The sequence below is a fragment of the Parus major genome, chromosome 24 (genome assembly GCF_001522545.3).
Source record: "Parus major isolate Abel chromosome 24, Parus_major1.1, whole genome shotgun sequence".
Taxonomy (NCBI): Eukaryota; Metazoa; Chordata; class Aves; order Passeriformes; family Paridae; genus Parus; species Parus major.
Window position 1 is genome coordinate 5054415 of NC_031792.1, and position 26981 is coordinate 5081395.

General features: G+C 49.2%; 1 protein-coding gene across 13 annotated transcripts; it reads left to right on the plus strand.

The window, feature by feature from the left end:
• The first annotated feature begins 5394 nt into the window (after positions 1-5394).
• MSANTD2 (Myb/SANT DNA binding domain containing 2) lies at positions 5395-26760 on the plus strand. Of its 13 annotated transcripts, none has more exons than XM_015649902.2 (8): positions 5992-14638; positions 14731-14919; positions 15289-15324; positions 16261-16343; positions 16970-17015; positions 17612-17870; positions 19476-19536; positions 25311-26760. In XM_015649902.2, exons 5-8 carry the CDS (start codon positions 17004-17006, stop codon positions 26161-26163), a joined length of 1185 nt encoding a protein of 394 aa, XP_015505388.1. In that variant the 5' UTR covers positions 5992-14638; positions 14731-14919; positions 15289-15324; positions 16261-16343; positions 16970-17003; the 3' UTR covers positions 26164-26760. The 13 variants fall into 13 exon arrangements, 11 of the variants coding, with proteins under 11 accessions (XP_015505378.1, XP_033375591.1, XP_015505392.1 ...); XM_015649903.2 differs by lacking the exon at positions 15289-15324 and having other exon boundaries at positions 14731-14800; positions 14873-14919; XM_015649895.2 differs by having other exon boundaries at positions 15031-16343.
• The last annotated feature ends 221 nt before the right edge of the window (positions 26761-26981 follow it).

The window sequence follows — 26981 nt, forward strand, 5'->3', positions numbered from 1 at the left end:
GGCTTTTTGAATATTTATAGAGGTTGTGGCAGCATTTGGGGTGGGGAGGAGGGAAAGGGGAGCACGGGGGCTGCTGAGGGGGGGTCGGGAAAAGCAATGCTGAGGACTGGGGGTGGTGGGGATGGAGGGGATGGAACTGGAATCCTTTAGGGATGACACTGGGATGATGTAGGTGCTGGATGATGCTGGGATGGTGTAGGTGATAACACTGGGATGTATTAAGGGATGGCATTGGATCAGTAGGGGATACTGTAGGGGATGATGGTGGCATGCTTGAGAGGACTGTGCTGAGATGCTTTAAGGAATGATGCTGGGATGTTTTAGGAGAGTGTAGTGGATGTTCTAGAGGATGAAAGTAGGACACTGGGAGATGATGGATACCTCAGGGAGTGACAACACTGGGATTGTTTGAGGGATAACAGTGTGATGTTTTAAGGAAAAATGCTGAGATGTTTTAGGGGAGCATATGGGAATGACTCTGGGATGCTTTAGAGGATGGTGCTGTGATGATTAGGAGGATGTTGCTCGGGTACTTTAACAAATAACACTAGGATGTTGTAGGGCATGGAGCTGGAGCGTTTTGGAGAGCATACTGTGATGGTATAGGGGATGACACTGGGATGGTGTGGGGAATGATGCTGGGATGGTGTGGGGAAAAATTATGGGATGGTGTGGGGAATGATGCTGGGATGGTGTGGGGAATGACGCTGGGATGGTGTGGGGAATGACACTGGGATGGTGTCGGTGATGACACTGGGATGCTGTGGGTGATGACACTGGGATGGTGTGGGGAACAGTGCTGGGATGGCGTGGGGGATGATACCAGGATGGTGGGGGGAACAGTGCTGGGATGGTGTGGGGAACAATGCTGGAATGGTGTGGGGAATGACACTGGGATGATGTGGGGAACAATGCTGGAATGGTGTGGGGAATGACACTGGGATGATGTGGGGAACAATGCTGGAATGGTATGGGGAATGACACTGGGATGATGTGGGGACTGACACTGGGATGGTGTGGGGGATGGTGCTGGGATGCAGTCATGGATAACACTGTTTAAGGGGAGCACACTGGGATGTTCTAGGGGATGATGATGACATATCCTAAGGAATGATACTGGGATTTTTTCAGAGAACAGACTGGGATGCTCTAGGGGGATGATGGTGGGATGAATTAAGGAGCAATGCTGGCATATTTTAGGGGACTTTATGGGACTTCAGGGTGTGATGCTGGCATGCTGTAGGGGAGCAAACTATGATGCTTTAGAAAATATCTCTGGGATGCTTTAAGGGATGAGTCTGGGATGCACGGAGGAATGTCAGGATGTATTAAGGCATAAGGGTATAAGTAAGACACTGTGTTGTAGTACACGAGAATGCTGCAAGGAATAATACTGGAATGCTGTAGGGGATGGTGCTGGGATGCTTTAGGGGAATGATCCTGGGAAACTTCAGGGAAGTGCTCTGGAATGATTTGGGGGATAATAGTCAGAGGCTTTAGGGGACAATGCCAGGGTGTGTGAAGGAATAAGATGTTTCAGATGAACACACTGGCATGATCAAGAGGATGACATTGGGATGCTGTAGGGGTTGATGCCAGGATATTTTAGGGGATGGTGCCAGAATTTTTTAGTGGATGATGTTGGGATGCTTTAGGAGAGCTCAGTGAGATGCTTTAGGGGATGACTCTGAGAAGATTTAGGGGAGCACACTGAAGTGCTTTAGGGGATGATGCCAGGGTGTGCTAAAGGATTAAGCTGGAATATTCCAGGAAAGTGCACTGGCATGCTTTAGGGGATGCTGCTGGGATGCTTTCAGTGAGCAGATTGAGATGCTTTAGGGGATGACCCATGGAGCCTCTGTGGAACGGTGTGGGGATGCCTCAGAGGACGGATGTCAGTCTGTCTGTCCTCCACACCTGGCAGGCGCAGGAGGCTGGTGGGTCGAGATCTCCTCGCGGGCATCCCAGCCCGCCTCATTACCAGCATCTCTGGAAAGCCGGAGCCCATGTGTTCTCGAGACGAGCGGCTTGGGGTATATTAACATCCCATTTCCACCTCTTTAATATAGAGTTTGTCGAGATCATTTATCAGCCGAGCCTCCCTTCAGGGCCAGGGAAAGCCGGGCAGAACTCGGCAGCTGGGTCATGGTGAGAGGCGAGGGATGCTCGTCCCCGAAGGAAGCCGACGCCGGGTTTAACAGGTAGTGGCTCATGTGCGAATCGCTAGTTTGGGACCGCCACATCATTGGGAAAGGCTTTATCAAAGCTGGGCTTAATTGGGTGGAAGGCTTGTTTGCATGGCCGCTAATGGGGGATCAGAGGGCCGGGGACCCAGCGCTGACGGCCTCACAAAGGCAAGCAATTACTTGCTTGTCTGCATTATGTATTAACCCATCTGGGGTCGGGATATTGGCTGTGAAAGGGAGACAAAGAGGGGGGCGTGCCGGTTGCCCCCGCGCCGAATTAGCCCGCCTGGGTCCCCTTTGTGCAGCGGGCAGGGCAGCTGGATCGGGATGCAGGCGCTCAGGATGCTGATGGGCACCGGCGAGCGGCAGCAGGGCGCTGCCTCGCTCGGCATCCCCGCGTCCTTCCAAATATTGCATCGAGCGTCTTTTCTCTCCTTTCATCATTTTCCTGCCTGCGGCCACATCTCAGGATAATTACAGCTTTCGCTTTAATTAGCCACCGTCGCCACTAATAAGTTTATGCTTCTTTTCAGCAGCGTATTTTGGCGGCAGGAGGTTAATTACAAGCAGGTCAGTAAATTGCAGAACACACTGCTCTGGGTCTAATAACTTGTCCGCTCGGCTTTTTGGCGGACTTTCAATTATCCCCATTGAATCGGAAGGTTGACTGGAACGAGGGAGTGTGGGGACCGAGGAAGTGTTTCCCCACTGCTTCCCCAGGCTGCTTGTCCCGCTGTCTGCACATCCCCAGAAGCTGAGAACGGCCACAACTCATTGCATGGGTGAGCCGTGACTGAGAACGGCCACAACTGATTTCGCAGATGACCCCTGGCTGAGAACACCCAAAAATCCTTGCACAGGTGAGTCCGGGCTGAGAACGCACAATTTGCTGCACGGACAAGCCTTGTCTGAGAACAGGCACGAGTCGTTGCACGGGTGAAGTCTCATTTGAGAATGGTCACAACTCATTGCGTCGGTGATCCTGGCTGAGGGCACCCACAGCCCATTTCACAGGTGAGCCCAGCTGAGAACATCCAGAACCCATGGCATGGAGCGATGCTGGCTGAGAACCGCCACAGCTCAGGGCAGGGCTGAGCCGTGGCTGATCACAGTCCCGGCTCAGGACAGGGCTGAACACGGGCCCTGCTCCTTCCAGGAATGATTGCGGAGGTGCTGGGGGTGAGCCATGTCCCCCCGCTCAACCATCGCCCCCCACCCCCATGTCATTACCGCGCGGTCAAATGGCGCTGCCGGGACTCGGAGCTGCATCGCAATCAGCTGCTCTCGGCCGTAATGAGTGTTCAGGCCCTAATTAACCGCCACCCTCATTTGCATCCGGCCCACCCCCTCCCTCCCTTCCCGGGCCTCTAATTGTGGTCTGGCCAGCTCCGGGGGGCTTGGGGGTCTGCAGCTGCGGGGACATTGGCAGCTGGTATGGCAATCTGAGGACGCGCCAGCAGTGGGGACGCAGGGACTCTGGAAACGCTGCTTTGGGGACACATGGGGTGGCTGGCGGTGGGTGCAGCCCTCTGGGGACACTCAGCAAGGCTGGCTGCGGAGGTATCCCCTTGGGGACATGCCTCAGGAGTGGCAGTGGGGACAGATTAGTGGGAACACCCCAGGGAAGTGAGTGCATACCTCTGGGGACATGGTGGCAGCAGGGACATCCCCTTGCGGTCACACCGGCACTGGCCACTTCCGTTTTGGGACACATGTTTTGGGAACACGATGTGGGTCTGACATTGGGGACATGCTGGCAGCAGGAGCACACCAGCTGTGTGTCCCTTTGGGGGCATGTCACAGTGGTGACAGTGGGTGGATGTGCCGGCAGCAGGGACAACTCCTTGAGGATGTGGTGGCACCAGGGACATTCCTTTGAGGACATGCTAGGGGCAGATGCATCCCTTTGGATGCCATTGGGGTATCCCTTCGAGAGCTCGCTGGCTCATTACATCCTTGGGGATGTGGTGGCAGCAGGGACATCCCTTTGGGATATCCCTTTGAGGACATGTTAGCATTGGGGACGTCTCTTGTGGACACTCCCTGGGGACAGCAATGACAAAAAGCCCGATCGGGCTGGGGGATGGAGTGTGGGGTTAACGCTCCCCCCCACACATCCGCAGCCTCGCCGCGAGCCCCTAATCCCGCTAATTAGAGGGGTATAATTACACTCCTGATCGCTTCGCGCCGTGCTGCGGGCAGGGACAGGCAGAGGCAGGGGGGATGTCCCCTTCCATCCTCTCCCCCCCGCATTTGTTTAACCAACACAGCCCTAATTAAAGCGTTTAATTAACCAACCCGGGCGGGGGTCCCACAGGACCTCTCTAACCACCCCCCTTGAATGGGGGGGCTTTTGAGGGGGTCTGGAGAGGTGGAATCTCCCCGCTGCTCGTTAGTCTTGGCTTAACGAAGAGTTGGGGCGCAGCTGGGGTGTCCCCCCACCCCCCGCGAGCTGCGCCCTGCCTCATCAATCACGGGCACCGCTAATTGGGGTCCCGGGGTTTGGGAGGCACCAGGGCCGGGGGCAGCAAGCGGTGGGAAAGGAGAGGTCCCCGACCACCCGGACTCAGCTTCAATCCTTGCAGGATGCTCATTTCGGGAGTTCTGGAACCCCAGACTTCAGGGGTGCTCCACAACAGGGATGGGGTGTCCAGCCCGGGGGGATGCGCTCGGCCCGGAGGAGCGAGCTCAGCTCCAGCACGATGGGAACGCTCTGCCCCAAGGCTGGGCTAAATCTCCCGTTTGGGATGTTCGGCCGCACATTTGGAGTCCTGAGGCCAAGGCAAATCCCGGGCGATGGGAGGGAGGGGTTGAAGGGTCTGAGACCCCAGGAGGTCTGAGGGGACCCTGCCCATGGGCCACGCCCATCACGGGGCCACGCCCACATCGGGGGCGATGAGGGTGAGAGCCACGCCCATCATCAGACCACGCCCACAGCACAACCCAGGGCCCGCCCATTTTATGCCGCTCACTACTCCCCGCCCCGTGCCACGCCTCTGGCCACGCCTCCTGCGCATAGCCACGCCCCCTCCCCGTCAGCCACACCCCTCTCTTGCAATGGCCGCGCCCCCTGTGGCCACGCCCCTTCCCGCGGGGTCCCGCCCCCTCCGCCACCGCCCCGCCCCGCTATGCCCCCCGCCCCAGCGCTGCCGGAAGTCCCGGCCTCGGGTGTAGCGTCACTTCCGCCCGCTCGGTGCGCACCCCCATCATGGCGGCGCCCTGCGGCTCCTCGCAGCTCCCGCCGGCCGAGCCACCGCTCCGCGTCCCCAAGATGGAGGTGCTGTCGCCGGGCTCACCGGGCGCGCTCAGCGACGGCAACCCCAGCCTGTCCGACCCCTCCACGCCCAGCGGCGCCTCCCCGCTGGGCGCGGGGCCGGCGGCCGGCGGGGCCGCGCTGGGCGCTCGCGGCGGGGCCTCGCCCTCCGTCTCCTTCTCGCCTGGCGGCGCCGCCGCGGCCGCCGCGGCCGCCGCCTGCCGCGGGATGTCCTGGACGCCGGCGGAGACCAACGCGCTGATCGCCGTGTGGGGCAATGAGCGGCTGGTGGAGGCGCGGTACCAGCAGCTGGAGGGTGCGGGCACCGTGTTCGGCAGCAAAGCGCCCGGGCCCGCCATGTACGAGCGCGTCTCCCGCGCCCTGGCCGAGCTGGGCTACGAGCGCACCCCGTCCCAGTGCCGGGAGCGCATCAAGGTACCCGGGGGGGAGGCGGCGCGGCCCGGGACGGGAGGGTGGGCCGGGGATCCCCGTGCTCGGCCGCCCGCCCGCGGGTGGGTGAGCTCCCGGGCCGGTCTGGAGCTAGTTCTCCGGAGAGGTGTTCTCCTGTGTATTCTTTGCTCCTGGGCCTGGGGCAGCCTGTCCGGGAGTTGAGTCCTTTGAGGATCTGTCCTGAGTGTCCTTTGACGCTGGCTGTGGGCATCCTCCTGGCTCAGCATGTCCTTTGGCCTTGGGTTCGGGGGCACCGTGTCCCCGGGGTCTCCGCGCTGCAGTTTTCTGGCGCATTCTCTGGCTTTGGCACAGTTGTCCCTCGGTCTGAACCCAGCCCTTGCCCTGGGTGCAGGGTATCCCATTCCCTGGCTCAGCTGCCTGGCTCCCCACGGTTCCATTTGTGTCTCCTGGGTGCCACATCCTCTGGGTTCCTCCCTTGCTCCCGTAGCTTCCAGCAGCACCTTTGGGGCACGAAAACTGAACCCCTGGGCTCAATTCCTGTCATGTTGGTGAGCAGTGGCAACATGTCTGGAGTGTGGAGGACACAGCATCCCAGTTGTTTGTGTCCCATCATGGGGACAGCCCCAACAGGATCTTTCCCCTGGGTTTTTGGACCACCACCTCTCCTGGGTTTCCTCCTTGGGCCCTGAGTGTTGTGGGTGCTGTGGTTGACTCTGTCTGTGAGGGGCTGGCACTGGCTGCTCCCTGCAGCCCCCTTGGGAAAACAGGGCTCCCAGTTCCCCCAGTAACAAGGGGTGGCTCTGGTTGCTCTTGTATTCCTGGCTCTGCCCTTTGCTGTGGAGTTGTTTTGTGGTGTCTGATGCCTTCTCTGGCTCAACAGGAACATGCTGGGGCTTCACAGACCTCTTGAGTAATTGATAAACAGCCTCATGGGCTGTATTTTCCAGTGGGGTCTTTCCAGTTCCATCATTCCCTGGGAAAAAAGGGCTGGGTTTGGTTCCTGGTTTGGGAGCAGTCTCTTTGTGCATCCTGCTTTTACAGAGAGGAGGTATTTGGATGATGTGGAAATGGCTGTGAGGTTTGAGTTTGTAAATGTGGATGATGTTTGGGAGGGTGAATTACACACTGTGATCTCCCTCTGGCTCTGATTTCTGCTTTCCTGACCCACTAGGCTCCTGCAGCCACTTCAAATACTGATGGAGTGAAAAATGAATATGTTATTGCTGGGGCTCAGTGGACTTTTTGTTTCTCCCTTCCTCTAACCATCCCTTAAAAATACTTGCTAGCCAAGCTGGGCTGGGGCTGTGCAGGTGTATACACCTGGGCTACCTTTAATTTGCAATATGCATGGAATAAGGGATGCTGCAGCAGCAGGAATGCCTGAGAGTGAGAGATTTCCACCTTAATCCCTGTTGATTAGAATAGCCTGTCCTGGAAATAGAGACTCAAAACAAACACACTTTCTATAGAAGTTTTGGGTTCTCAATGTATTTTCCTCATGTCTGTGTATTTGCTGCTCAGGGGTATTTTTCCCTTGAATACACCCAAAGATTTTTGGAGAGAAATGTTGCTGTACTGCAAACCCTCTGGGATTCCCTCATTTTCCTGGTGGCTTTCAAGGTGCTTATTGCTTGAATCAGCTCTTATGCAAACCTGTGACCTTTTCCAGAGGCAGTTGCATGACAGAAAATTTCCTTGAGGTGGTTTGGCTTTGTCCAGTGGTTTTGGGCTGTGATGAGAGTCAATGCAGTGACTGTCAAGGCCCCCAGCCCCAATTTTGGGGCGTGCTGGCAGGTTGTGAGGTGTCACCTTGCTGTTAGAGCAGCCCAGAACTGGCTGTTTGGGTTTGGATGGAGCTGATTGTGGGAGCATTTTGGTGAGTCTCAGCAGTTTGAGCTCCTTGCAGCTGAGGATTCTCCCACTTTCCCCTCAGAAGTGAGGCTTGAACACATCTTTGCCCCTGAAATGTTCAAGCTCAGAAGAAACCACCTATGGAACATCAGTAACAGTGCTCAAGTCTGGTATGTCACCAAGAGCAGCTCCTGACAAACCTGTTAGATGTTTCTAGACTGCAGAACATCAAGGTGGGCTTTCCTTCAACACTAACACCCAGCTGGAAAGGAGTTACCTGTGTTCCATCCCTGAGTGTTCCTGTGCACAGCTGGGGCTCTCACCAGGCCATGTGCAGGAGAGGAGCAGCCAGTTGAATGCTGCTGTCTCTGGCACCATACACCCAAACTTTGCATATCCTGGATCCCCACAGTGAGAGCTTTCCTCAGCACAGTCATCTGGAGCAGCAAAAATGTGGCTTTTCTGAAGCCTTTGGGCTCTCAGTGGGTTTTGGCCTGGAATTGCTGGGAGATGAGCACTTGCTGAAAGCTGTAAACTCTCTTGGGTGTCAAGAATTTCCCTCATTGCAGAGATTATTGAGATAGTTGTGGTAGCTGTTGCCAACCCTCAAGTCCCAGTTTTTGTAAGATTCCAGGCAGGATTGGCTGCTTGACATTTTGATGGTCCACCACAAACAAAAGTCACTTCTGGTTGTGAAGGGGTCCTGCATGGATTCTTCTCTGAGATGGAGCAAGAGGATTGTCATGTGCTGAGGGAACAAGAGGAGGGTGCAGGTGCTTTGGAATCCTCCACACTTGAAAACAGGACTGGGGAGATGGTGATGAAGAAGCACGTGGCTGCGTTGTTCCATTTATTACCCAAAATGTTCTGTGTTTCCATCATTTTTTAGGATATTTAATGCCCATCAGGGCACAGAAGCTTGAGGATATGCTGCTGGATAATAAATGGTGCTTCAAACATTCCAGGTTCAGCTGGTTTTTAAATGAATTTTAGATAAGGATTCTGTACTGCTTTCCTTGGGAACATCTGCATTCCCTGGACACAGCCAAATTTTGAGTCTCAGCAGCCAGTTGAGCTGGAAAGGAGCAAGTCAGCTTGTAAGCTGAGGTTTTTCCAGTTGTATGGCATGGATGCATTCTCTCTTAATTCAAACAGAGTGTGCAGAAAGGTCCTGATGCAGATTTTTGCCTGTCTCTCACCATCTGCATGTGCTTTTCTGCACATTAGCAGCTGGAATGGGGCTGCTGTCAGGTTGGAGCCGCTCTGGAAGGGTCTGTTTCAAATTTAGGGATTCACATGTAACTATTCCAGCAGCTTTTCCTTTGGAAAGAGACTTTGAGTCCAGCTTAGTGGCTCTGAGGTTGGTAGCTTGGGGAGCTGTGCAGCTGGGAGCTACAGGAAGGATGGAACATCTTAATTTCTGCCTGTTGCATTCTCAGAAAAGCTGTCTTGTGTGCCATAGCATCCTCATCCTGACAAGTCACGTTCTACCCTTAATCCTTGCTTGTTCAGTGACACTCTGCTCTTTTCATCCAGCACCTTTACTATTCCCTATGTTCCTGAGCAAGGATTTAGCCTGGTTTTCTATCCTGAAACTCATCACCTTCCCACAGCAGCACATGGAGAGCTTTTTGTTTTCAGGTTTGACCTTGGAGCTGGGATTTTGAGGCAGGTGATGGATTATTTGGCCAAACCCTTTCCAGCCTTGCCAGGATCCTGTGTCCTGCACTGGGTCATGCTGTTTCAACCAAACAGTAGAAGGTTTGCTGGGAATTTAAGCATGGCAAAATGAGCCCTTGCCTTGAGCTGTGAAGCTGTTGTGTGAAGGCCACACAGCTTGGAGATGACAGCCTATGGGGTACATGGAACATGTTCCATAGGTGTGCTGGAACTTTGTTTCATCCTCTTCCAGCCCCCCCAGGTGGCTGCAGTGACAGGGATGCTCTGGGAAAGCTCAGGTGAGCTCAGGTGCTGCAGTCGGAGCTGTGCGAGTCAAGGGGCGTTTTCAGGCAGTAAAGGCTTGTTTTGTTTTAAAGGAATGTTCTTGAAATAATGGGCTCCAGTTGTTTCTTCAATACCAGATTTTAGGCCTTTTTTTTAAACCCATGGGAGATTTTCTGCTTCTCTTCTTGGCATCTGTATGGAAGATGGAATCAAAGACTCGTCCTTCTGATGGCACATTGCTCAGCTGGGCTGAGAGAGCAGTGCAGGGCTGGAAATCCTCTGGCTGTGAGTGCAGCTGGAGAGCCTTTCCCCAGCAGAGACAAATCCCTTCTTAGAAGTTGCTGTTAAAACTAATTTGGAGGCGTTTTTAAAATGTCATTTCTTCAGCTACTGCAGAAATGTGAGTTCTGCTTTTATTTTGCCTTCCCCAGAGTCAATGCCAGCCCATTGATTCAAAGAGAAGCAGTTCCAACATCTTAACTCCTGACTGCAGGAATTCCCAAGTATCACTGCCAATCCAGTTCCTCTGTTGTTGGTTTTTCTGTGTGCAGCAGCCTCCTCCTCCTCCTTCCCCCAGATGGGTGACTGGAGGTTTTGGCTGGGTTGTGGTTGACCACAAAAGTAATTTGGTTTTCAAAAGGAAAATAAATATCTTGAAGATGCTGGTTCAGTGCTCAGAAAGAACAAAGAGTAGATGGGAGTGCCACAAACCCACATGAAGTGGGAAGGGATGAAAAACCACACCTGACTATCAGCTGTTGGTATTTCTTGCTTTAGGCAGCACTAACTTGATGGTGGCACGGGCTTGTTTGTAAGGGGGCTGTGGTTTTAGCTGCTCTGTGATGTAAACAATCTGTAAATCTTGCATGGAGTTGTTTTTTAAGGCAGGAAAAGCTGCTCCAGCAAACCTGTCTTGGAAGCAGTGCTTGCTTTGATTTAGTGTGAGCTGCTGGACATTAGAGGGTTTCAGCCAGAGTTCCATCCTTGGGTCTAATGAGTGGAGTGGCTGTCTTTGTGACTCAAAGATGTCAAATGATGGAGCATTGGTGCATTTCATAGCAACTAGCCAACCATCCACCTTCAAAGCAGCTTTGCCTTTGATTTGAGCTGACAAGAATGGTGGAGAGGGACTTTCTACAAGGGCCTGGAGTGGCAGAGCAAGTGGGAATGTCTTCCCAGTGACAGGGCAGGGCTAGATTGGATATTAGGAAAAAATTCTTTCATGTGAGGGTGCTAAGGCCCTGGCATGGGTTGCCCAGAGCAGCTGTGACTGCCCCTGGATGTATCCAAGGCCAGGCTGGACAGAGCTTGGAGCAGCCTGGGATAGTGGAAGGTGTCCCTGCCTATGGCAGGAGGTTGGAACAAAATGAACTTTAAGGTCACTCCCAACCCAAACCCATGATTCTGAGTTTCTGTTCCTTTTGAATGTGGTTTATCTCAGTCCCAGCTCCCCATTCCATTAACTCCCTAGGCTGTGATGTGCATAGGTGTTCAAGTTACCTCCCATTCTTCCCTTGGCTTAAATAGATTCAGTGTTTCCCAGGCTGGGCTGTTTCTTGGCATTCCTTGTGTCCTTCCCAGCAGCCCAGCTTCTCACTGGAGGATCTCATGTGCTCCAGTAGGTGGGAGCACAACTTTTTGACATTTATAGCTGGGAAAAGTAAACCCTTCAGTGACAAAGAGCAGATGTAATTGTTTGAGTCCTTTGTGGGGCTGTGGCAGAGGAGCATTTCTGGGATATGAGTGTCATGTGGAAAGAACCCTCTTGGATTTGCTCTCAGCCAGGATATTTGCAGAGTGCTGTTGTGCTGCTAAGAGTCTGGCTTGAATTGCACATGCAGGACGAGTGTCTTTATGATCTAGTGGCTTCTGCAGCCATAGCCATCCTGGTCATCATTCCAGGATACCTGGGCCATCCACTGCTCGTTCCCCAGGTGCAGAATGATTCCCAGAGGGAGCTGGGAGGTTACCTTGTTGAGACAGAAAAAGTTGATGGTCAGGAACTCATTGCAGGAGGACAGATTTGTGAAACTTGAGCATTAAATCTCATTTAGGGAAATTTGTGAACATTAAACCCTAGAATGGGCACACACAATTTTTTCCTGTAGTGCTCTCTGACTATGGAGGACTTGGGGAAGATGTTAAAAATCCTCCTGATTGTTGCACTGTGCTTCAAGCACTGTCACAGGAGCAGATTCCTGCTTACCTCCCTCTTGCTGAGTGTGTCAGTTTGGGGGCCAAGCAGACAGTGCTTTCTGGACTGCTGTGGTCTCACCTGTTACCAAACTTTTCACCACTAGAGGTGACAATTTGGATTCAAGCCACTTTTGGTATTTCAGTTCCAGCTTTTCTGATGGATTTTGAGGTTGGTCTCCCCAGTAATGTTTTCACAGCACAGCTGAAGTGGTGTGGACCTTCCTCTAGAGACCACAGGATGACACATGGCTGGGACACTGTTGGATATCAAGTGTTTTAGGGTTCTGAACTACACAAACCATTTCCCTTGTAGTACTGCCCATGTTGATGCTTTCTGCCACTTCAGTGAAGCTCATTTTGGAGAGGAGTGTTTTCCATCCCACCCATGGAGTGATTTGTGCTGCTCTTCTGCTGGATGGGCTGTGGCTCCTTTCACTTGAGAGTGAGGACCAGCTGAGATTTAAGTCTGTGGTCTCTCTAGGCTTGCATAGACGTGGCTTCTTGAGTGCATCTCAGACCTCTTTTCATCCAGGCTGCTGCAGTTTGGGTTTTCCTTAAAAGTCTGGTTTTTGTGAGTGGTGTAATGATGTTTGTCCTGATCACAGTAGATGCATGCAGCTTTAGGTTTGATTTTTGATATGAGCTTGTTTCCAAAGACAAGGTAACCTGCTCAGGTGTGGCTGCAAAGTAGTGTTTGAACAGGTCATGCCAGGAGCAGGTTGAACCTTACTCAGGCTGGAAAACATCCATTGAGGCTGGAAAAGGTTCCTTCCCCAGAGGGTGCTTGAGTACCTCCACAGGCTTCCCAGAGAATGCTCATGGCCCTGACCCTGCAAGAGCTCCTGGACAATTTGGGCAGCACCCTCAGACACATGGTGGGATTGTTGGGGTGTCTGGGCAGGGCAGGAGTTGGACTGGATGATCCTTGTGGGTCCCTTACAACTCCGGATATTCTGTGATTTGGTGATCTCTGTTTGGAGAACCATCCACTACAGCTGAACTGTTTACAAAGTCATTGGCTTTGTGGGTCTGGAGGAGGGTTGTGCTTCTCTGCCTTCTCAAGCTCTAACAAGTTCCTTCCTATTCTTTTCATCCAGTTAAAGAAAACCAGGAGCTCAGAGCATCAAGAGACAGAGGTGCCCAGCTGCCAGCCTTTCTTCAGGCAGTGCTGGAGTCTTCTCTCTAGGGGTCTGGCTCAATTAACAACAAATCCCTGAGAAGGGTCTGGGTATCCTCAGCGTTCTCATAGCAGCACCCAATGGAACATCTTCCCAGGTTGTAGATGTGAGCCTGCAGCACTGTGGGGTCTGTTGTCACAGCACCACACCCTGATGGCACCTGTTGAGCCCCAGCTTTGTTCACTCTTGGCTGCTGGCAAAGTCTGTCTCACAGAGACTGACCTGTGCAATTGGCTTTGGAGCTTCTGTAAATAATTCCTGTGAGGCAAGAGCTTGTTTTTTTCTGTATTATATGTAATTGTGATTTAGAAATTGGCAGTGGTGGCTGTGAAATTTTGTTTGGTTCCAGCTGTCCCTAGCAAAAACCCATGTCTGCCCTGCCTTGGCTGATATCCCCCACCTGTGTCTGCCAGGGTGACTTTGCTTCTTCATTGTCCAAAGAGAGCTCTGGTTCTTACCTAAATCAAGATAATAAGCTTGTCTATATTTACTCCCCCAACCCTTCTCCCCTCAGCATTCCCATCACTTTTCTTCTGTACCAAAACCAAATCCTTCAGGAGGTCCTTGTGTGTTTGGGTAAATCAGGATACAACCAAGGCCTTGCTCTTTGATGTAGAGAGCAATTCACTGTGACAGTCGTCATGTCCCCAGTGCTGTGTCCCCAGTGCCATGCTCAGGCAGATGTGCAGCCAGCTGTGGGGCTGGAGCCTTTGCAGACTGGGCTGTGGCAGCTCCTGGGCCTGACCCTGAGCTCCTGGGGGCCTGTTTGAGTGCTGGGCTCTCCTGTTCTGCAGAGGGGTATTCCTGTTTGGGTCCTCATGCTGGAGATGCATTGATGTCATCAGCTGCTTCCTGCAGTGGTGTGTGGCTCTCCCAAGAGTTTGAGGTGCTGCTCCTCTCATTCTATTTTTGATAAACCACAGAAATGGGGCTTGTTGAGGCAATACCCCATGTAAGTCTTGTGTTCTCCTGCCTTGCACATAGCTTTTAACCTGAAAGTTCATGTGCTGAAGCTGTTGCATAGATTTGTTACCTTCTGCTCCCAGGAACTTAAAAATAGAGACTTCAAGACCTTTCACTGTCCCCTACAACAACTGCATGCTTCAAAAGCTGTTTCTTTTGTCCCAGTGTAGTTTCATCTTGTGATTCCTGTAAGTATCCTGGCATGATGAGAGAGGGAGCTGTTGGGCACTGCTGTTCTTAATTCAGGATATAAAGCTGAGAGCTCCTCTCCATTAAGTAAAAGAGCATCTTTGAAGCTGAGTGTTGTGCTAAGTGCTACTCTGGGACATCAGGACCCCTTTAGGCTGCTATCAATGAATCAACATAGATGAATGTGGACACAGCCACAGGCCACCAAACTGCTCTGCAGAGCCCATAGCTTCTCCCTGAGTAAGAGCATGTCTCAGATCAGGGATTTGGAGTTGTTGGACGACCTCAGGTTATATATAAAAAGCTTGCTGTGGTCTGGTTCTCCCTCATCTTATTTTTTGCTGGAAGGAGGACCATGTCTGCAGCCTTCCTAAAGGTTTTTCTCATCCTCATCCTGCAGTTCCTGCAGAGCTCCAGGTTCTTCGGTGGCTTCACTTGTAGAGATGAGGACTCGTGAGTTAGAAATGGTGAGAAAATCCACATTGAGCTTTGTGACTGTCTCCTCCTTTGGTTTTCCTAATTCTAAATTAAGCGGGGATAATATGTGTTCGTGTTGCAGGCAGTGTTGCAGAACAATAAGCAAAAGCCTCGGTCTCTTCCAGTCTGAGCAGTCACTGGGCAGTGATCAGGTCTGTTTTCAGTTACTTGTCCTAAATTTCCTGCTTTCTGTATCTGTATCAATATGTGTATGTGCACTTCAGGAACCACGGAGCAGGAGTTGAGCTGGACACCGGGAGGAGTAGAGGAGGTGCGTAAGAAAAGCCCAGATCTTAGATCTTGGAGATCAGAATAACCTGGTGAGAGAAAGGTTAAGGGTTATAAAATGCCCAGGTTTCCTGAGGTCTGAGCAATTATTTAGGTCTTACCAGGCTCTCTGAAGAAAAGAAGCCTGTGGACTTAAAAGAAACAAGGCTGACTCGTGGTATTTGGAGGGAACATCAGGTGAAGTTGTAGGGACTGCCTGTTGGAGACACTGGGGAGAGCCTCCAAGAAGAAAGAGCTGGCAAGAATCTTGATTCTCCAGCACACAAGACCAAGGAGCCACCAGCTGCTTAGCCACAGGCCTGTTGGTGCTTTGGAAAGCCCTATATTTGAGATTATCTCCCTCAAATTTTAGGTTGTCTGCTTCCAGAAGTGGAGGTAACACAGCCAGGTGAGCATCTGGGCACTACCCCCAAAAGTATCTTGACCTTTAAGAGTAATGAGCAGTCACACTATTGCTCATTTATTTTCATCCCCCTTCCTGTGTTGCTCCCTTTAATATTTCTACTAGTCCACATTGACTTAATGCTAAATTATTTTGATAGTAAATTATGCCAGATTGCAGCCTGACTGAAATAATTAATTACTACTAGGTTAAAACCTAGTGTGGGATCCTCCATAACCCCATTGATGGGGAGAGATGTTTGAAGCACACACTGAAAATAGGGTGTGAAAATAGTGGCTAAGGGTGTCTGGCATTCCCAGAGGGCTTGGCCAAGTGTAGGGATGCTTTGGAAACAGTTTGTTTTGCTTGAAGGCTGCTAATAAATTCAGCTGGAGGCTCTAAATCCATGTTTAACTCCTATGGATAAGCTGGGGCAGATACAAGAACTGGGGTTTGGGAAATACATTTTAAAAAAATCTGACTTGGGTGGATTTTAGTAAGAATCTGGGAGTGAAATGACTTTGCCCTTATTTGTCAGTGAAATTTGAGCTGAAAGGAGAGAAATTGGAGTGAGAAAGCTGAATTTAACAACCAACTGTATCTATACCCCAGCCTGAGGAAACTCTCTTTGCACCAGTGAATACCAACAGGTTTCTAGGCTGGGTTTTGGTTCTAGGTTGCCACAGCAGGTTGTTTTCCACTCTGCTCACAGAAAATTAAAATCTTCTGGTGTCCATCCAAAGAGGATCTGCCTGTTGATCCTGAGGTAGTTATGGCAAAAGTGGGAAGAGTTCCACCTTAAACTGTGGACTAACTCATGCCTGTTGCTGCCTGTGTGTTTATTTGGGTTATTTTTTTATTTTGTGTTATTTTCGTGTGTTTTTGTTTAAAACAGCAGGGTAATACTGACTTGCTGCTTAGCGGTTTTGCTTCTGCCCCCAGGGCTCTGAATCTCAGGAGGAAACTGGTTAGAAATGTATCCCTTTGCTGCTGATGCTGTTAAACCAGTGTATGAGGAGCATTAGGTAGGTTCCAGCTTTCTGGAGTTTTAAAAGTTCCTTTTTTTGGGGGGTAAAAAATAAGTAGTTTTTGTAATGATGTGTCCATTACAGTCCTCCTGCAGAAAGCACAGGAGCAGGACTGGTCCTTCCCAAATTAATGCCTCTCTTGAATTCCAGAGACAGCTTTGCCATTCAAGTTAGAACCTCAGCAATCTGATAAACTTAATTTTTAAAAAGTTAATGCTTTCTAGCAGTTTACCAATCTGAAAAAAAAGACCCAGCAAACCTGGGGCATATCATTATCTCTCAAAATCAGAGCAGTGGTAGAATTAAAACCACATTGAGGGCTGTGTCGAAAGCTTTAGTTTTTTTACCCCCAGGTAGTTGTCTTTTGCTCCAGATTAGGGGGAAATAATGGATGGAACCATAGGCTTATCCAGCAGCAATGAAGTGGCTCAGCCCTTGATGTGGGATGTCAAAGGGATCACCAGAGCTGGATGAGGCTTTGGCACCTGTGTGGGAGGTTTTACCCCAGCTCCGTTTGAGAGGCTGCTCATACCAAGCCACCTCAGTGCTGTTACTTACTTGATGCTTGATATCAAAGTCTGGGAACTGGGAGCATTATTGATTTGACCTCTTTTAAATTTCAGCAGCTTCACAAGAGACAGAGTGAGTTAGTAAGGAATGCAAAAATATGTAAGTAATAAATATTTTCCTAGCTGAATAGCTTAGGCATATCCATTTTGTACCTTGTGTCTTCTTACCAGAGTAAGGAAGGTTGGACTGTCTTTGCTTTTGGGGGAAGTCTTTCTGTTTTCCTTTCTCTCTCCTCCCTGCTTCCCCCTCTCCAAGCTGTGGGCACAACACCAGCTCTGCTTTCTCCTCCTCATAGTAGGTGTGCATTTTCCTGGCTGATTGGTGTCTCTGACTGGGGGGCTCTTGGTATTTTTATTTGATTTTTTTCCCTGCATCCATAGGAGATCCAGGGGTTTTATTTATTTATTTTTTAAGTGAGAAAGAGAATAAGTCACCCAAGTTAAATCTGAGGAATCTGTAGCTGCTACACAACTTGTCCTGTGTCATAGATGTTAACGCTAAGCGGGAATGTCAGATGTATATGATGCTTCCTGGTGGGTGTGGATTAATTTGGGAGCATTGCTCATGAGCGTGGGGCAAATATGACCAACAGAAATAACCCCCAAAGCCCTAAACTCTGCCTGTGTGACTGTGTGTGAGTGCCTGTGTGCTCATCCAGCCCCACACCCCCTGACTGAGGCGCTTCTCTCTCCCAGACCCTCCGCAGGTGCTACAGCCGCGTGAAGGAGCACGGCGTTGGCAAGAGGAAAAGCAGCTACACGTTTGAACAGCTGGAGCAGGTGTTTGGGCAGGGAGGATGGGACTCCCAGCCCTGCCAGCCCGTGCTCATCAACAGCAGTGGCTTGTACCAGGAGCTGGAGTCAGATGGCAGCACCATGGAGGAATACTCTCAGGAGGACTGGGGAAACCACAGTCAGGATCTTCACTGCTACCAGACTGGCGAGCAGGAGTTGGGTAAGAAATCCCACCTGGGCACTTGGATTTTACCTGTGCTCGTAGCTGTCAGGCACACACATCTCTGTACCACCTATCACCTCTGGGACAGAAAGTGCTCACAGTGTTAAACACATCCTTGGGGAGAAAAGGGACAGAAATTCCTCAATTAGTCAAAAGCAAACCATGGTTCTTGAAATATTTTAGGATAGGACTGGAGGAAAGAAGGGCTGTTTGGCCAGAGGCAGTGGAGGTGACACCTTTCACAGTTTTACGTTCCCTCATGGGATTTTGGAGATACTTTCCCTTTCAGTGGTACCTGGGTGTTACCATTCAAACACCAGTTGTTATATTGTGAGCATGGCTTCAGCTGTCAACACCAACAACTGTAAAAAATGTTGCTCTTTCTAATTTACCTCAACATATTGATATTAAATATGTCAATATATTTATATCCAGAGGTGTGGTCTTTTTTAAATGAAAAAAAAACAAGCAAGCTCACACTTGATGTTTGAGACCTAAACCAAACTCCTCCACATGCTTTTCTGCCCTGAATTATTGCTGTCTCTGCCTAAAAGTCAATATTTTAAATAATTTGGAAGTTTAGTTGTTGCTTATGGCTTTTTGAACTTTGTTAAACACATCCCTGATAGAAAGCACACTCCAAACTGAACAGTTCTGGGAAGAAGTGGGTTTCTTGAGGCTTATTTCTCTCGAGCTCCTGCTCTTACAGGTGTGTTCCTCCCTTGCCTTGGTTTTTTTCACAGCAGAAGCTTTAAGTTGATCAGATCCAATGGAGATGCAGGTGAAGAAGGTGAATTGTATACAGGATTTTTTTTTTCCCATTTGTAGGATGAAAGAGGGAGAGGAGACACAGTTGGGTATCTGTACACATCTGTGTTTGGGGGACTGGTGAGTCAGGACGCTTTGAAAGAACCTTAGATCGCAGTTTAATGTTAAAATTTGCAAGTTGGCTGTTAACCGCATTCCAGCTCCTCAGACTCCTTCCCTGGGGGATTTAAAAGTCAGAAATATGTGGGAGAGAAACAGTGGGGAGAAAAAAAAACGTTACAAAACGTATGTAAATGATGGCTAATTCTGTCTGGTGTGGCTCCTTTTGGTGAGTCAAGCTGGGATCTCCTGGTTTGTCACCAGTTTCGGGGACGTTTGCGTGAGCTTGGGCTGACGATGCCCTTCACGCTCAGGAGTTGTGAGCAAAGCACTTGGCACACAACGTCTGAATTGAACACAGATGCAGTTCTACTGCTGCTTCCTCTTGAAATGGTAGAAAAATTGCTTTTTCTTATTTTTTTTTTCCTTGAAACAATGTAGTTTGCAATTTTGTCAATGTGTGATTTAATAGGAGGGATTGGAGTCTTGTCCATGAAAGGTTTTGCACTTGCAGAGTGAGATTCAGATCTTAACTGACCCTACCTCTTCCAGGTTAAATAAAAACCCAATCAGTTACAGAGGGTGTAGGAGCTGGAGCTGTCTCATGTAAAACTCCTGGCTTAGGAAGCAGCTCACATTTCTTTTTTATTTAATTTCAACCTTTTTTAAAAAAAACCCCAAAACCCTAAGAACATTATTTAAAATCTAATTATGTGTTGGAATTTTACCTTTCAGATGAAATGCCTACCACGAAAAGAACATTAAAGATAAAACAGGAATCTTCAGAAGACACACAGTAAGTAATTTATGAATGTTTTACCCTGGAATGTATTTCCCTGGGGATGCTGTGCAGGAGGGGAGGATATTTGAAACTTCTGTTTATAATTATAAATACATTGTGCAAGACTATTCATACAGTTGAATCTGCTTTATGCATTATTCCCATTACCTCAGAACAGCTGAAAAGCTTCACAACTCTGTTTCTCCTTGGCTTTGCCATTCAGCAAATGAAATGGAACTTACTACATGGACATGAGGACGTAAACCACGGATAGAATCCACAAGAACAGCTCCCTTCCTTGCTGGGAAGGCATGCCAAAGCTTGGGAGTCTTTGATTTTCATTTTTATAATTTTCCAGACCTTACTTGTAACCTTTTGGCTGGGTTGAATCCAACAAACACTGGAGCCTTTTGAGTGCTTTGAGCATGCGACTCTCCCTTGCCTCTCCAACAATAACAGAGAGCATTCCCAAAAATGAAAGGAATTGTGCTCTATTTACTCTGCCCAGGGCTGCCTTCTGCCAGCCTTTAGGGGTGGTTGTGGCTCTGTCTGCAGTGGGAGTGAGCCCAGGCTCACAGATCCTTTGGGGTTCCACACAGGAGCTCCCACACCAGTGGGTTTTAGTGTCACTGGGGTTTTCCATGGTAGAAAATCAGCTGCTGTAGGGTAGGAGGTCACCAGCACTGGGAACAGCAGCAGAACATCCTTGATGAGCCAGGGATGGAACAGAGGCTTTGTAGTGTAGCTCAATGGAAAAAAAAATCCTCTAAAAAATCAAATAGAAATAGAAATAAATAAAATAAAGTACCTTAAGAATATAAAAAAAAAAAAATTTAAAAGAAAAATAATTAATGAAAAGTTTCCAGATCAGAGGAAAGAATTTAACACCATGATGAAACACTGGGGAGAGGAGCCTTGCAGGGGAAAAGGTCTAACAGTATTTTTAAAGCAGTAATTTTTAATCAAGATTTGAAAATGGAAAACACTGAAAAAATCCTTCTATTTCAAAGGAGAATTTTTCAGTGCTTAACATATTTTCAGTGTTTGTTTTTTTTTTTTTTTTTAATTATTTCCTGGTCAAGACCAAGCAAACTGTCCAGAAAGAGTTCAGGAAATCCAAATCAGTATGAATGAGGTTAATGCCAATTCTAATTCAGCAAGTGGATGATCCCCTCTTGATTGCTTATTTTCCTATTTTCCTTCAAGGTTCTTTTTCCTTCTGTCTGCTCCAAACTACATGGGTGTGTCAGTGTAAAATCCAGAGTAGCTTCATCAGATTACTCACTTCAGGTGGATATTTACATAGCCAAAGGTGACTTTTTTCTTCACAAGGAGCAAATTCAGTTTAACAGCTCAGGGACAATCTGGAGAAAAATAACTTTTTTCAGTTCTTTCTGCCTCCTTGAACAGTTTCTTGGTGATGTTCTGGAATAATTTTTATCTGGAATAAATTTGATCTTTAAGGAGCTCCATAGCAAATAATCCTGAGTTTTCTGAGGCTTGGACCACATGAATCTTCTTTTCCAAGTCTAATGTCTACGTGAACAGCTGAATTAGATTTTGCTAAATGAGACCTTTCAAAGTTTTATGTTCATTTTTCTCCCCAAATTCCCTCTAAAATGCAGTGGAGTCTGTGAACTCTGGGGCATTTTGTGAAGCATGCCAGCAATAAACTTGTCCTACGTGCAGAGTGGAAGCACAGAGCATTTTCCAACACACACATTTGCTGAAAGCTGCTTTTCCCCTTGTCTGTGAGGAGAAGGAACTTGTAAACTCTGACTCAGTAGGTTAAAAGCAGTCAGAAGATGCACAGCTGATACAAAGATAAGCTGGGTATTTATTTATTATCTTAAAAAAATAAAATTTCATCTGAAAGCCACAGTAGATAAATAGTTGTCAAACTCTTTCACGTCTTTGCACAGCATTTTAAAATGAAGAGAGCCTAGTTCAAAGTTGGGTTCATCTGGCTTCGTGGTCAAGGGCAGATTTTCAGCAGAAATTGTCTCCAAAAATCATTAAAATCCTGGTGAAACTCGTGGTGTGCTTTTGGACATAGAGGAGCAGAATTCTAGAATGGTTTGAGTTGGAAGGGACCATAAAGCTCATCTCATTCCAACCCCCTGCCCTGGCAGGGACACCTTCCACTGTCCCAGGCTGCTCCAAGCCCTGTCCAGCCTGGCTTTCAACACTCCCAGGGATCCAGGGGCAGCCCCAGCTGCTCTGGGCACCCTGTGCCAGGGCCTGCCCACCCTGCCAGGGAAGGATTCCTGCCCAATCTCCCATCCAGCCCTGCCCTCTGGCACTGGGAGCCATTCCCTGTGTCCTGTCCCTCCAGCCCTTGTCCCCAGTCCCTCTCCAGCTCTCCTGGAGCCCCTTCAGGCCCTGCCAGGGGCTCTGAGCTCTCTCTGGAGCCTTCTCCTCTCCAGGTGAGCACCTCCAGCTCTCCCAGCCTGGCTCCAGAGCAGAGGGGCTCTGGTCTCTGCAGCATCTCTGCCATGTTCCCCTGGAGGAGCCCATGGCTCTCTCTGTGTCACTTGGAGACACCCTGCCTCAATGGGGCAAACTGGGATTGTGGAAGGTGTCCCTGCCCATGGCAGGGGGCTGGAATGAGATGAGCTTTTTAGGTCCCTTGCAGTGTTCTGTCTGACACAGGGACTTCCAGCCTTTCACTTTATTTTTGACAGTTTGGGAAGCAAAGGGAATAGATAACCTGTGTCCATGTCCCATCCTCCATCAGGATGCTCCTTCCCCATGTCAGCTCTGCTGCTGCCTGCCCTTGGCTGTTTTCTCCAAATAAACTGTTTTGAAAAGTTAAATGCTACTTAGAGACTTTGAGAAGTGGTTTGATTCACTGCCGGTTTTGGGAAGATGAACTAGAGAAAGCTTGTGGATCTTCAGTGAAAGCAGCTGTTCAGGGCTCTTTGAAGTCTGCCTGGTTTGGAAACAGCGCCTTAAGAACAAATTTGCGCCTACTCTTGTCTCAAGTCTTTCCTCATTTGAATTGCAAAAGCTTCTGAGGAGGAAGAAATGCAGGTCCCAGACTCCAGCAGGGAGGTGATGGTTTGATGATGAGGGAAAATCCAGCTCTAGGGCACCTTCTGTAGCTGAAAAGTGAGATTGTCATGAGACACACAACAGGTTAAACCCTCTGCTCAGTTCCTGTTGTCCTCCTGAAAAATGAATCATATTAACAATATAAATTAAGCAAATGCATAGGTACATGTTTAATAAATCATTTTAAACAGTTGAATTAATGACAGTTAAATTTAAAATTAATAAATAATTAAACAATAGTAATTTTTACTGCTTATGATACCTTTGCTTGGCTAAGTTGTTGAGATCCTGGGTACAGCCTGAGAAGGCAAAGCTCAGCCAAGTCAGGTCCCAGCAAAAACAAGAAGATGTTAAACCTGAAAAGCAAAACTCTTTAAAATTTGTCTTTCCCTGTGTTCCTCTGTGCTGCAAGTGGTGGGTTTCCTGTGGAAAGGCTTTCTCTGTCTGCTGCTGAAGCTCTGCTCTCATGCAATGATTCCCCTTCCCTGCAGTGACTAATGCAGCCGAGCTCGGGCTCTGGGTTGTGCCGAGCTAAACCAAGCAGAGTATTTATAGTGCACTTAATAAAGGTGGGGGCTTTGCTTTCAGTTCCTCACTCTGCTCCTCAGCTGTTGAATGAAAACCTGCCCACGCTGTGCTCTCCTGTCTTTGCTTTGGGAAGGGAATAACTGGAGCTCAGCTGCCGTCAGGAGTCGAGCGCGTGTGCCAGTGCTGAGACACCGAGCTGTGCTCCAGCACTGCCCTGTCCCCTTGCCTGTCCTACCCCCTTGTGCCCAGAAGGTAAACTTGCACTTCCAGAAGCCTCAAAATGATATTTTCCAAGCATGGCAAAGCATCAGGGAAGTTTTAAATCAGTTTTGCTGCACTGTTTGAGCAAATGGAATGGATTTGGGGTAAACACACATTCTTCTTGTCTGGGATTTTTCTGTTGCTGCCAGGTAGTGGAACTGACTTCTCAGCAATAACTTGCAGTAAGAAACAGAACTTCAGTGCTGATGGAATCAGCCTTTTTAAGAACCCCTGACACAGACAGGGCTCTGCTCTCCTGTCCCTCCTCAGTGCTCTAGAAACTCTGTTGCGCTCCAGTTGTGGAAATGCACTTCCCAAAATGCATTTGAAGGTCTTTTCAGGGAACTTCTGACATGGCTGGTGCTACAAGACAGCTGGGATCGATGAGGTGGTGATGGATGTGCTGCTGGTGTCACTGTGAGGAGGGAGCTGTCCCAACCTGGATGCTCAGGAACGCTTAGGGGGGCTTGGACAGCACAGATGAGGTTTGCAGATGGTGTGCACCAACCATCACACATCAAACCAGAGCTCTGTGTCCCGAGCCCAGGGCCCTGTCCTCAGCCTGCTCCAGAGGCCTCCATCACCTGCAGGACACCCAGCAGCTGGAGAACCTTGCCAGAATCACTTGCCTTGTAGTTAGACCTGTAAAAGCAGGTTTTTGGGATGAAGGCTCTAAAGTGGGGCCTCTCCAGCAGCACATGAAGGCTCTGCAGCTCCCTGTCTGGTTTTCTTTGAACCCTTCTATACATTATGATGTAAAAAGACCTACTCCCCCTAGGGATTTACTGGGCAGGAATGCATGTGCCAGAGTCAGCCTTGGTTGTGGGGTGTCGTATCTGCCCTTAGAGGCCTTTGTGTCCCTCACCAGTCTGATGCTGGACTCCACTGGGAAGGACTGGTTTAGAGTTCAAGTGATCTCAAGGAACCTGCAGGAGGAGGGAGGTTTGCCCCACAGAAGAAAACCTGTGTTGCCTGGTACAGTATGTCCTCCTGGTGGGATGGGGAAGGAGAGAAAATCCTCCTGGGAGTGCAGCAGCCTCCACAGTTCAGCTTTCCAGATGTGGCACAATGGATAAAGGAAGGAGAGTTGCATGGAAAGATCCTTTACATCCCTTTTGTTGGACCAAGAGAGGTTTCTCCGTTAGCAAACGAGTTGTAATATCTTCCTACAGCTTTGATTATAGGACAATAACTCCTCAAATTAGTTCTCCCTACTGGCTAATTACACCCTAACACTCTCATTTATCCCGGAGGAAGCGTTTCCAGCTCACTGCAGGTGCACACTGATGCTCTCTCCTGATGTAAACTCCTCTCTGAAACCTTGCTGCTGGGAGTGAAAACAGATTTTTGGGAGCGTGGGGATTTCTTTATTGACTGTCTGGAGGGATTGCTGCTGTCCATCCTGCAGCATCCAGGATGTGTCTGGGGGCATTTTCTGCTCCAGGGGTTTGGTCCCTTGAGCTGTGTTTCTACCCCAGCACCAGGATAGAGCCTTTGGGACTAGCTTCATGCTCACATTGGGATTTTTACAATTACAGTCCCACTTGCTGGCATTAATTTGGGGATAACAATGAGGCAGAAGCTTTTTGAGTGGCAGTTGTGAGTTTGGGATGCAGCTCATGGACCACGTGCTGACAGAAGCCCAGGACTGTAAAGAATGACCCACTAGTTGAATGTGTATTTATCCAGCAGTGCTTCCTTGGAGGTGCTTTGATATCAGGAGGAGTTTGGGTTCAGTTTTTTTTGGTTTTGTCAAGATTAATTTAAAGTCTCCCCATCAGGACATTGTTATAACCCATAAACTACCTCAGAAATGTATATAATAGTAAGAAAAATCAGGCAGGAAAGCTGATGGGGATGAATGTTTCTGAAGGTTGATGCATTTGCTGGGAAAGTTTTTCCGCTCTGATGCCTTTATCCTTCTCTCCCTGTTTCTTAATTTCCAGGAAGCGTGACGTCATGCAGAACATTATGCAAATCTTGGAGTCGGTCCAGTTGAAGTGGGAGCTGTTTCAGAGCTGGACGGACTTCTCCAGGCTCCACCTTTCTAACAAACTGGCCATTTTTGGCATTGGGTACAACACCCGCTGGAAGGAGGATATCCGTTACCACTACGCAGAGATCAGCTCCCAGGTGCCCCTCGGCAAGCGGCTCCGGGAATATTTCAACTCGGAGAAACCGGAGGGTCGGGTGATCATGACCCGAGTACAGAAAATGAACTGGAAAAATGTTTATTACAAATTCCTGGAGATCACCATCAGCGAAGCCAGATGCTTGGAGCTGCACATGGAGATCGACTGGATTCCCATCGCTCACTCCAAACCCACTGGAGGGAACGTGGTGCAGTATTTATTACCAGGAGGGATCCCCAAAAGCCCTGGCCTGTACGCCATTGGATATGAGGAGTGCCACGAGAAACTCCCCTCCCCTCTGGCCGAGCACCGGGCACCCGACCCCGGCACTGAGACTCCAGGGGAGCTCGAGGTCCCCTCGCCACAGGCCTCCCTTCGGGTGGATATGGAATCTGCCCGGATTATCTACTGTTACCTCGGCATCGCCGAGGTCCGGACTCTCCAGCAGTGCCTGTTTTTACACTTCCAGGCAAACACCAAAACCTTCAGCAAAGATTGGGTCGGGATCAACGCCTTTTTATCTCAGAACTGCGTCGTAGAGCCCGGTGTCTCACCCAAATCCATCTACATCAAATTTGTGGAAGTGGAGAGGGATTTTCTGTCTGCCGGCTCTTTGGTAGAGTGCCTGGAAAAAGCCATCGGGTACCCCTTAAAATTTAACAACTGAGTCTCGTCCTTCATAAGGATCAGGCCTTTGAGCCCCATTTTCCATCTCACTGGGATCCTGTCCGTTCACATCCGGGCACGCTGGACTTTTCCGCCTGGAAGCGCGTTTTGGGGTGCGCGGAGGCCGCCGGGGCGCTCCCCAGGCGCCGCGCCCGGCTCTGGCCGGTTCCCCAGGGAGCGGCAGGAGGAGCGCCCGGCCCGCCAGACGACTCTCGGTACATTCCACACGGGACAGGCTCGTCCACACGGCGTTTTCATACAGAAACTGAGGGTTTGGTCTTTCTTTTATTCCACGGTGTCTCATTTGGATGCATCCGTCTCTGAGTGTTGCTGTGGATCTGACTCAATAAGCAATAGATAACGGCGAGGGAAACCCCAACGCCCGGCCCGGGGACTGTTTTTCAAAGCCACCCTTAGATATCTTGTATATAATTTAGAACTTCACTTTTTTCACCATCGAGTGTTCTCCTCTCTCCAAACAGTGTTGCCTGCAAAGACTTTGGGTTCTGTGACGTATTCCACATCCTTAGTAGCGTTGCCATATCTGCTTTTATTTTATTTTATTTTTTTAACATTAAAATAATTCCTGGCCTTTTTATTTTTTCTTTATTTTTTTTTCTCTCATTAATTTTCCCCTATTTTGGTCTTTTTTTATCATTATTTTTCTCTTATTTCTCTCCTTTTTTCTTTTTCCTTTATTCCTCTTTTTTATTTTCTTTTTTTTATCTTCATTTTATCTTGTCTTTTTTGTTTGTTTTTGAAATTTATCATTTTCCTTTTTCTTTTGCTTTTTTAATTTTGTTTTTTTTATGATTTCTA

Bases quoted from the DNA above. Each gene is read 5' to 3' on its own strand.
- MSANTD2 (XM_015649892.1), top strand. From the start codon at position 5,395: ATGGCGGCGCCCTGCGGCTCCTCGCAGCTCCCGCCGGCCGAGCCACCG. The intron at 17,871-19,475 runs GTAAGAAATCCC...TTTACCTTTCAG, and splicing joins GACTGGCGAGCAGGAGTTGG to ATGAAATGCCTACCACGAAA. The intron at 19,537-25,310 runs GTAAGTAATTTA...CTTAATTTCCAG, and splicing joins GAATCTTCAGAAGACACACA to GAAGCGTGACGTCATGCAGA.